The 11,346-nt window shown below is 30.6% G+C and overlaps 1 protein-coding gene across 1 annotated transcript; it reads right to left on the bottom strand.

The window, feature by feature from the left end:
* Nucleotides 1-591: 591 nt before the first annotated feature.
* Nucleotides 592-8,901, bottom strand: LOC100167107 (vinculin). Its single transcript, XM_001944043.5, has 10 exons — nt 8,530-8,901; nt 5,220-5,669; nt 5,008-5,152; nt 4,729-4,928; nt 4,252-4,671; nt 4,032-4,168; nt 3,803-3,933; nt 3,414-3,740; nt 2,591-3,324; nt 592-2,520 (listed from the first exon to the last, which is right to left on the bottom strand). The coding sequence occupies exons 1-10, from the start codon at nt 8,584-8,586 to the stop codon at nt 2,260-2,262; spliced, it is 2,862 nt and encodes a 953-aa protein (XP_001944078.1). The 5' UTR covers nt 8,587-8,901; the 3' UTR covers nt 592-2,259.
* Nucleotides 8,902-11,346: the final 2,445 nt, after the last annotated feature.

The following is an 11,346-nucleotide window of genomic DNA, read 5'->3' as shown; positions in this document are numbered from 1 at the left end:
AACTATCATAAAATATACTTGGTAATATTGGCTGACAGACAGTCTTTGCTTAGAATAATTAATTATATCATTGTATAGTATTTTAAATAGTAAATACGATTAATTTATGATTAATCTTGTATTGTATTTTATTATTTCTTAACCTGTTCTTTTTAAAAAATAAAAAATATCTTATGTAAATCATTTTACATTTACTATTTTACTTTACCATTAAAAACGTTATTCCTAATACATTTTGTATAATGAATTTAATTCATTAAACTGTCCATTTTACAAAATACTAAAATTTAAATTACACCGATTTAGACATAACAGTGATTTGATTGGTCTTATACAAAATATAATTTTTTGTCACAGTGAAACAGCGATTAAAAATATAAAGAAATTAGCAAAATATACAGGTTAACCGGGTAAATACAGTTTTACAAGTATAAACATATCCTGAATAATGGAAATAATTTATTAGCACCAACTATATTAATACAATATTTTGTGTATGAGTCGCTTATGAGTAAAATAAAATATACCAAAAAAAATAGGGTAAATATGCTAGTACAATAGTTTTAGTTAACTCGTTGAAAAACTAGTAAGTTAGGAACTGAACACAACATTGTTTATTAACGGCAAGTTTAAATTGATTCTTTTTAAGTAATAGCGCTGGCCCGGTTAAATAACCGGGTCACGGCCAAATATTTTTTTTTGATGTTAGTCATTTTTTTATGAAAGACAATGTTGTATATAAAATAAATAAAAATAAAATAATAAAGAAAGAAGTTAAATACAAATAAATACAATATTAAATTACAGTTAATGATAAACAAAAAACTAATATTTGATAAGAGTATACAAGAAAAAAATGGATAACATTAAAAAATTGTATATGATAGCGATTTTGTAGCCAGATTAAGCAATACATTGTATCCAAAACCACGATTTAAGATAGTACTATCTTAAATCGTGTCCAAAACACAACTTGTATTGAACACAACAATATAATAAAATATTTATTGACAAACATTCACTATTTAAAAATAGTAATAATTTAAAAAAATAAAAATATTATTACAAGCAGCATAACAGTCAATTAACTTAAAATGGTGAAAAATACAAAAAATAAATAATGCATGAAAAACACAATTGTGACGGCTATGAAATGGCACTAAAAATTTACATTCCGAGCCACACAGGTTTTGTTCAGCATCAATATTTTTGACTGTCTTAAACGAATGTTCTTAAGTCTTATATTATGATTGCAAATGTTATTATTTCATAATACCATTTAAATAATATGTGTATACATTTAAAAGAATGCAACAAAAAATATCATAACATTTAAATATTTATATATTATTATAACTTAAAAGTATAAAAATAATACAATTAGAACATAGTACGGCGTTATTAACAATTATTATAGATACAAATCTTAATATGTAAGTGGCTCGGTAGTTTTTGTAAACTAAAATAACAATTTAATAAAATTGTTTCGTTACAAATATTTTAAAGTAAAAATCAGATATCATAAAATGGAAGCACTAAATACCTTTATAATAAAACATCTAGAAGAACATTTTTTTGCGATTATAAACATCGATTTATAATAAAAACAAATAACAACATAAATATTCTATAATATGTTTGTATGTAATACATTTATCTAACAATTTTTGATTTATATTTATGCACATTATCAATGCAGAATAACAAAAATATTAAAAAGCCTCATTAAATTACCCTCTGTAAAATTATCTAGAGGCATTTAATATAACGACATATTATATAATTAATAAGATACATAATTTATTAATTCGTTGTGAAATTGTCTCAATTGATGATTGAAGCATCTATATATATAGGTAACTCAACAATAAAAGTTAAAGCTCGATTATTATGTCAATTTGATTTAATACTCTTAAACAAAATAAATATGTTTAAAATTAAATACAACTCTTAAGCACCACTAATCAATATAAATATAAGGCACATGTCGACCCAATGGAATGATTTAGTTGCCGAAACGTAGAAAATAAACATTTTTCCAATTGTGTATTATTTTTTTTATTTATTTACTTCTAAACCGAATATTCTAAGACTTTATTTTTTGTGTAAATGAATTATAGTAAGTACTGCCAAAGACTACAACCTATCATACATGGTGCCCAAAGTTATTTATACCAATTACTTTGTTATAGCTTATAGATACTTAGATAATATTGAACACCTGTTTATAGCCATGGTATTGAAGGCACATGGAAGTTATTAGTAGTGATACCATGGTTGACGTCTGACCCAACATAACCGTATACCAGTGTCAGTTCTTATTTTAATTGAAGCTGCTTCGGCTGCTCGTACGGTTTCTTTAACAGACTGCATCAAGTTCTGTGCATTACCCACCAACATGTCTGTAGCTTCTTGATCTTCTTCTGAGCCATGGGCTCCCAACATAGTTGCTTTGACTGTCGATAAGATTTTTAGTTGAGTACCAATGGTTGGTATACGTTCACACACTTGCAACAAGTTCTAAAAATTAAATTAATTATAATAGTAACATAAGGTAATTAATAAGCTATTATTTTTTTTTAAAACTTACAGTTCTCATTCTCTTATCAGTACACTCTCTAGCCAATTCCTTGGCTAATCGTGTCACTTCCTCGGAAGCTTCAGCAATTGCTTTAGCACAAGCAATAAGATCACGTTTGGTACCTGTCTGTCCACGAACCAATTGGGATAACCTGCCCATTAAAAGTGCCATTTTCTTTGCAGCAGCAATGATCTTGTTATCTTTACTAGACCACTGTCTCACTTCTTGATGAAGTCCATGAGCTGCAGCCATAATAGGTTGATTAGGTAATGGGGCATGCTTGAACATTTCATCTTCATCATCAGTTTCAGCAGGTAATGGAGGTCTTGGTGGAGGTGCCTGTTCACCTGGCAAAGGTGGACGAGGAGGAGCTATTTCGGGCTCGATAGACAATTCATACAGGTCTGGTACAACAGTGATAGCTCCGCGCACACCACGAACCGCATCCAACAACATATTATTAGATTCTCTCCAACGTTTAACAGCTTGATCATTATTGGTATTTAATGCTACTGGCTTAGCATCTTGAACCATTCTTGCCACAGCAGCTTGTAAGATATCTGCCGCTCTATTTAATGTTGCGTGGAACACAGGGTCCTCAGAATTGTCAGCCTCTTGCTTGGCAACTTGATATACTCTGTTTCCTAAACGAGCAATAGCTGTCGTATGTTCAACCATTTTATTAGGGTCGTGCCTGGCAATAGCGTCTTCGCACAGTTTCGCATGTTTTCGCATTTGGTCCTCTATAAATAAAAATATAATAATTATATGTTGGTACAGAGCTGAAACAAAAATGTCATACTAATTAGTAATTTTACACTTTTATACTAACCAGATAGTCGAATAAAAGTTGCTGAATCTGTAGCCTCGTCACAAAGATTTCTTATGTGTGTTGCTGTATCAGCATACTGAGAACATAAATTGTCAAAATGCTCTCCAGCTACTTTATTATCAGAGTACTGTGATCGGATTTGTCCACCATTTATCAACTGAGGTCCAAGAGATTCAAGCTGTGTAGCAGCTTGATTTAGAGCTTCAGACAACTTTTTTCCACCACTACCAGTTGCAGCTACTAGTCGTCCAGTTCGACCTGCACGTTTTGACCATTCAGATAATCTAGTTGCTCTATCAGCAAAGTTTGCCTCTCTACCAGGAGTTCCTTTAAGTAAAAATAAAATGTTCTGTATATTGAATAAGACAAGTATAACCGTAAATGCTAACCTTTCGGTACATGGACAGCATCTGTAAATTGTTTTAATGGTGTATTTATGTCAACAAAATCTTCTACAACACGACTGACCACTGCATCTTGTATCATTTTTTTCAACTCATCTAATTTGTGAGATAATTTTCTAGAAATCATACCATTACAATTATATACTTAATATAATATAATATATTATACAATAAAGGTAAGGAGAGTTTTAAAAGAATATTTATTGATGATTACCTGGCTATTTGTTGTGCTTGAGGGGAATTACCTTCACCACGACGACATAAATCACTTAATTGTTGAGATAACATATCAACCTCATCACAAAGATTTAATATTTCTGCTCTTTGAACACCGGGAAGTCCATCAGCCACCTAGAATATTTTATTAATATTGAATAATGAATACTAATAAGATGATATAAACATAATCTATGATTAATTTGTCTCTATTTTACCCTATGTGCTTCATCAGTTATCAACAAAATTGCTCTTTGTCCCAAGCCATTATCATTTCTTTCTGGATGTAACAACCATTGTCTAGCTTGATCCAATTGTCCACCAAGTGTATGAGCCACTTGCTGTCCTTTAGCAGCAACTCCACTTTTCTCTGTGTCATTAACTGCTCTTGTTACTAGTTTCACTAACTCCCCAATTCTTTCGTCAATGCTACGCGATAAGCTTTCTGCTTGAGCAGTAGCACCTTTTCCATCGTGTCTTAGTTCGCAAAGAGCGTCAGTCATAGTGTTGATTTCCGAGCACAATTTCTGTATTGGCTCTCGAACTTTAGGTGAACAGCGTTCTGATATTAAATGAGATTGTTCAAGTAAATGACGAATAGACTTTTCACCCAGACCACCAGGCATTGACAATGGTTCCTAGAAAATAATTACATTTAAAATATTAACTACAACAATATATTGTTTAAAACTTACTTGTAACCAATCGTGGGCAGTATGGACTTTACCTTCAATTACATTAAGAGCTTTTCGCATTACAGTTATGTTATCAGCTTCCCATTCATCTTCATCATAAGTTGTCAGCTGTAATACTCTTATTATTTCTAATAACTCTCCTGTCATTCGGCTAGTGAGATAATCTCTATTCTCAGCCGCTTCAGCAGCACCCTTACCTCCTGGAATTTATCTTAAGTTAATTTAATGTAGGTAATAATAAAAATGTTTTTTTCTTTTACAAATATTTTTCAATTTTACCTTCTGAAAGAATATGAATATAAATCTTCATACTACATATAAGTATTGGAGCTAATGTCTTAACTTGATCAAGACATCGAATAAGTATATCACGGTGAACTTGATGAGTAAGCTCTTTTTCACGAGCTCCTACTTCTCGGGAAACCTAGAAATGAAAAAAGAGAATTTAATTAGACTAAAACTGTTAAAAAAAATGTAATGACTCAACTTACTTTACTTAGACATGGACTTAAATCTTTAAGAAACTGCACTAAGTCTTCCATACTTTCAATGACTTCAGCAACAGCTAAATAATCCAAAACTTTTTTACACTCTCTAATGATTTTTCTGACTTCAGATTCATCGAAACACAACAACAAGGATGATGTTCCCTGCAAAATGCCTCTAGATCCTTCTATCAGTTTTCTCCGGGCTGGTCCACTATATGGATCTTGTTTTAACATGGCTGAAGCTTCTTCAAGTAAACGGGATGCTCCTTCAACACGATAAAGTGCTGAAGGAAGATCTTGTTTGAGTATTGGATCATCACTACTGTTTATAGTTTCTTTGCCCACTTTGATAAGGTTCATAACTGCACGACTAACAGCTTGAACCGGCTTTTCCAAGTCTGGCATAGCACTTCCATCTTCGGCATCTTCGTGTAAAATTACCAACCTGGATACCTATAAATTTAACATATTAATAATAATTTAAAAACAAATTACATAACAAATTTAAATTAAATCAACTTTATACTACAGTCTACAACATACCTATATGTTATTAAAATTATACAATGAAATATAATGTGCCACTCAAGTAATAAACTATTAATATACCATAAGACTAGTTGGTAGTAAGTAACTATTCATTTAAAAATATTGAGTGTTAAAGAGTCATTTGGAATCCATATGTATCATGTTCTACTCTAAAAATAGTAATGTTTTGTCCCAACTGTAAGACTACAACAGTTATAAAAATAGAGTAGTTAAAGGGTAAACTAAATTATTTCTATATACGCCTCTCTTGGGTCCTTTTAGTCAAAGAAATATATATATATAAGAAACTTTAGTTTGAAATACATCTAGTGTTTTGAAAAACATATTACCAGAAAGATCACATTTTCTATAAATATCTTGTTATAGACAAATGTAATTAGACTATTTAAATGTATGAATTATAAAAATGTTTTTGTAGGATTCATGTATAGATTAAGCCAAATATAATTTTTACTCACAAGAAATTATTAAAATACGACAGATAATAAATTAATTGTGATCATTTGTTAGATTAATAATTTGCACAAAATAACATCCAATAGGTATAGGTATAGATATATTTAAAATTTTGATTTTTATGATAAAAATCATTATTTTAATGTTAAATACAATAAACACAGATAAGTACCTATTAAGGAAATTAATTATTAAGTAATCAAGTACCTAAATAGATATTAAAAATTTTAAAATGCATATTCTGTAAGTAATAATTTCTCCAAACAAATTAAACTTTAAAATATAATATACAGCCATATTATATAGGTACCTACTAATTCTATGCAACTGTTTATAAATGTATAGATGTAATGGAGTCCCAAATATAATATCAATAATCGCTTACTCTGTGTTTCAATTTTTAATATACATGGTAGTTGGGTCTTAAGGTTTTATTATGCAGCTAACCTCCCCCTTAAAGTTGTAATGAATGTTCATCTATTATGACAGATGGCAGGTAGTGCATCAATTTAAAAAATATTATTATTATTACCTACTATGTACCTACAACTGTCAACATAGGTAGTTGTAATTAATATAAAATATGGTATATTAAAATAATATTTATTATAAATTGTATTATTAGGTATCTATTATTCTATATTTATCTATCACATTATTATATACTTATCAATATAAATCATCAATGTTATATTATAATATAGTTAAAAGGATTATTAAATTATTCATCATAATATGCACTAACAATATTTTATGATAGCGCATTCCTGTCAAAATCTAAAAATTTGTATATTATTAATACATTAATCTGATCACTAAAATAGTAAATTACTGAATCATTTCTTAACTTGTTGTTTAAATAAAAAGGATATCTGATATTAACCAAAAAAAAAAATAGTCCATAATAAATCTTAAAGGTAACTTATTAAGTTATAAGTACCTATCATAGTTTTTATTCAAATAATAAATTTAAAAATTTAAATAAATAGTATAAAAACTAAATTATACTTTATCATTAGTACTAGGTAATGTATTTGGTATTTAATTTGAATCACTAGAGTAAACAGACAAATATTATTTAAAATTTTTTAAAATTTTTCATAATCTTTTATCATATTACCTATAATGAATTAGGTAATATGAATGTATTTTGTATTTAAATTATAGGTAAGTAGGTACTTGTAATTTATCTGTGAGACTTCAATGTCACATGACTCATGCTCTTATCAAAATACTTCCTATTTTTTTTATTAAAGGTAAATTTAAAAAAAAAAATGATATTAACATTAACTGTACATTTTTAAATTGCACTTTTGTTATCAACATTATAAAGATAAAATGAATTCCTCAACATAAAACTGTATAGTTTTGATTGTACCTACAGTAAAATATTATAAATTATATGTTTAATAATTAATATCCTGCAGAATGTATTTTATAATAAAAATCATTAAACTAGGTACACCAATTTTTTATTGAATATTACTTATTAGCTATCATCTGACCAGCTGACCTATCGCATTAAATTGTTTACCTTGTCACCTTATAAAAATGTAGTTACTGAAATAATAAAAAGAATCGGTCTCTCATCAAGGATGTCTAGAAGATTCTCTCAGGTAGACTAGGAAACTTGGAAGGCCTACTTCCAGTAATCAAAGTGTTTACAACAATGAATTGCAGCAGCAACAGCCGCTGAGCATACAAGATGTTCATTATGCTCATAAATCAATCATCGCGTTAAACATTTCAAGCAAACACGATAGTATGAACATGATGGAAACATTAATTGAAGTCGCATTGGCATGAGTCCATCACACATTATACAAGAAAAATCCTTGAGATCAGATCAAAAGGAAAAAAAATAATAGTAATAATAATGATGTAGGTACCTATATAATATAATATATAAACATAATTATTCTTCATTATTACAATATATATTAAAATTGGGTCAAGCTCGCAGACGAGGAAAGTGACAAGTGTAACACACACACACTTGCACAATAACACTCGATTATATTCCGCGTGCACGTCAGTAAATATTATAATAGGACACAACGATTATGTGAGGAGTGTTGTTGGCATTGGATAAGAACTATGGCCGCGGCAGCAGCAACAGCAGCAGATGGTCGTCTTAAAAGTCGATCTCTACACAATTCTACATTACACGTCGTATAGTCTGCCTACACACGTCCGACGTGACATTATAATATCGATAATAATATTATAATATGGGTAAGGTATATGGACATCAATATTTTCGTATCGCATCGCGTAGGTATTAGAATACATTAAATCTCGTCATTACCTGTTGGGCGACGGGTTCCAATATGCTCTCGATGGTTTTCGTGTGAAACACCGGCATTTTGGCGGCGGAAAATTCAAAAAAAAATTCAAAACCCAGACGTTACTCCGCACAGGATGCTGATATAGGATACCTATCTATCAGGCGCGCGCGCCAACACACGCACAGACACGACTGTCGCGCGGGCGTCGGTGAGGAGGGTAGGGGCGGTGCGGCGCACAAAGGTGCAAAAAAGCGGGCGCGCACAGCAACACGAGCACAACACTGTCAATGGACCAGCGAAATAACCATTTATAGGAAACGACGTCGACTTCTTAAAATAAACACAATTCTACTGCGGCATTGCGCGGCTCGGCAGACGGTCAGCAGCGCCAGCAGCAGCACTGTGCTGCCGTAGCCACTCGTCGCCACACCTCCTCGCGCACTCCCACCAGGGCAGACACTAGGTTTGGTAGTTGCGGTCGACCCGTCTCCCTCCCCCCCCTCCACCGATGACCCATCAAATCGGCCGAAATGTCGTCCGGACCGAGTTAATATATAATAATATAATAATAATATGTTTTTTTATATTATTTCGCTTGGCGCCCGTACGCTTGGCGCCCACTAAGATAGGATTTTTTTTTTTTAAAAACGGATGAAATATTAAGTGATTCATCACATGGCAATAATAATAATAATTATGGTGATTTTTAGTTTAAATGATCAATAAATAACATTATCGACGATAGGTATCGCATTATTAATAAAATATTATTCAGAAAATCATTCAATAAACGTGACAAATAATAAATGTTTTTGTTTCATAAAGTAATATAATATAGATAACCCATATTTTTTTTTTCTATTCGGCTTCGTCAAACAATGGAAATTAAGCCTTTTTAGAGAGATACAAGGGGTGAACAGGCCAACATGTGTCATACTGACATAGTGTGTTGTGGGTTGTAGGACATTTGGGTCGGTTCAACGTGTTTGCTTGGCCTCCGGGGGATGGCTGTCAAGTGCTGAACAGTATTACTTAATTATTACTTATTAGGTAGTAGGTACCTGTAGAGATGAGAAAGATACATGAAAAAAATTATCTAGATGCAAATATTTAATATACAATAGATACTAGCTATTATATTAGTTTATCAATGTAGAATATTTGAATACTGAGCCGCATATATACCTCCACTCAGTAATCACTAGTCAGTACCTACTACACTCCTGGGACACGGCTATACATATAATATTATTATAGTTCTGTTTTTCATAAAAGTACTTTCATAAAAATTAAAAATACCTATATAATATTCTTCCTGTAGATAAAACATAGTACGTCTTAATGTAAGATGTTACAACGTTTCAATTGTTATTGCAAGTATAGTTGTATATTTGTATAAAAATAAAAGTCCGATGGGAGAAATATACTTATCATATATACTAATATACGCCACTGTTGGTGTTATTGTGGTATTGGCGTATTCAGTGGCGCCGAAGTCCTAAAAAATTTAGTCGGGCAAAAAATATTTGAAACGGCCCCAATGTTGTACTTGAAGGGGTGGAGGACCGAGGAGGTATTGGTTTTTACCCAAAAAATAATGATGTTCAGTTTTAAAAAAAAATTTAAATCACACTTTTTTGTACTCCCCAACAACGAAGACGGATTAGAGAAATATATTAAACATTTTGGTGCACAGTGCACACAATAAATGAATAAAATATTGTAGTTAGAAGACGTTATACAAGAGTAGGCTTTAATTTTGTAATGGAGTTTTCATACAGTTTGGCAGACAAACTTCGGCCCAATATGAAGGGGTGTTGGCCAGTTGTCCCCCACGGCTGTTATCGGGATTTTAAAAATATACCAGTTGCCCTCAACCAAATGTACCAGTTGCCCTCATATGATTACAATACATAGCCTGTATAATAGTTTAGGTAAATATACAAATAAAAAATAAAATTATTTATAAAATATAGGAAAATAGGGAGTATAAAATGATAGAAAAAATTCATATTATGCTTATAATAATTACTAACAAAATAATATTAAGGGTGTCGGTGCCGGTGCGTTTTTTGGTACAAAAACATGTCTTACAGGAAAAACTCTAACGACCTGTAAAATTGTCGGATTTCGTTATTTTTTTTTTAATCTTAAAGTAGAGAACATTTTGTAGGTCGGATCAAAGCCCGATTTTGAAAACTATAATTATAGTAACTGGAATATGCATTTTTCAAATGCATAATATTTGTCCTTTTTCAAACGTATTTTTCTACTACTAATCGAAGTAAAATAAAAAATCGAGCTTTAATCCGACCAGTAGAAACTTCTCTTCTTTCAGATAAAAAAAAAATTTACGAAATCCGACTATTCTACAGGGAGTGAGAGTTTTTCCCGTGAAGTCATTTTCGTTGATATAATACACCGTATCGACCCCGTCTAAATAAGTATCAAGCTGTAGATTAGTGGAAAAGTATTATAACTAGTAACTAATAACTAAAATATAAAACATAATATTCAAATAGCATAGAAATTTCGAAAATTTGAAATACTGGCACCGACACCCTTAATACAAAAGTCAATAAAATAATAAATATTATAATTATACGGCATTCAATGTTATAATTTATCAAAAAAAAAAAAAAAAATAGTAAAAAATTAGATAAAATATTATGTTTTGTCATAATAATTACTAATAGATTTCACAAAATCTAGTCTACTATAATATTCTTGTTTTTATATTTATTTATAAAATCTTAAATTCTGACTTTTTTGTTTAAGTAGGTATGTGCAATAATATTTTTAATTTCGTTTACACTGCTTATAGCACTGTATGTATT

This window comes from Acyrthosiphon pisum, chromosome A2, assembly GCF_005508785.2.
Source record: "Acyrthosiphon pisum isolate AL4f chromosome A2, pea_aphid_22Mar2018_4r6ur, whole genome shotgun sequence".
Lineage (NCBI taxonomy): Eukaryota > Metazoa > Arthropoda > Insecta > Hemiptera > Aphididae > Acyrthosiphon > Acyrthosiphon pisum.
Note: the sequence above shows the minus strand (reverse complement) of the source record. Positions and strands in the feature narration are given on the sequence as shown.

What these genes read in the sequence shown, in the direction of transcription:
- LOC100167107 (XM_001944043.5), bottom strand. Translation starts at nt 8,586, where the DNA reads ATGCCGGTGTTTCACACGAAAACCATCGAGAGCATATTGGAACCCGTC. An exon ending in TATTCATATTCTTTCAGAAG is followed by an intron (nt 4,929 to 5,007) that starts GTAAAATTGAAA and finishes GATAAATTCCAG; the next exon opens with GAGGTAAGGGTGCTGCTGAA. An exon ending in CAAGCACAACAAATAGCCAG is followed by an intron (nt 3,934 to 4,031) that starts GTAATCATCAAT and finishes TATGATTTCTAG; the next exon opens with AAAATTATCTCACAAATTAG.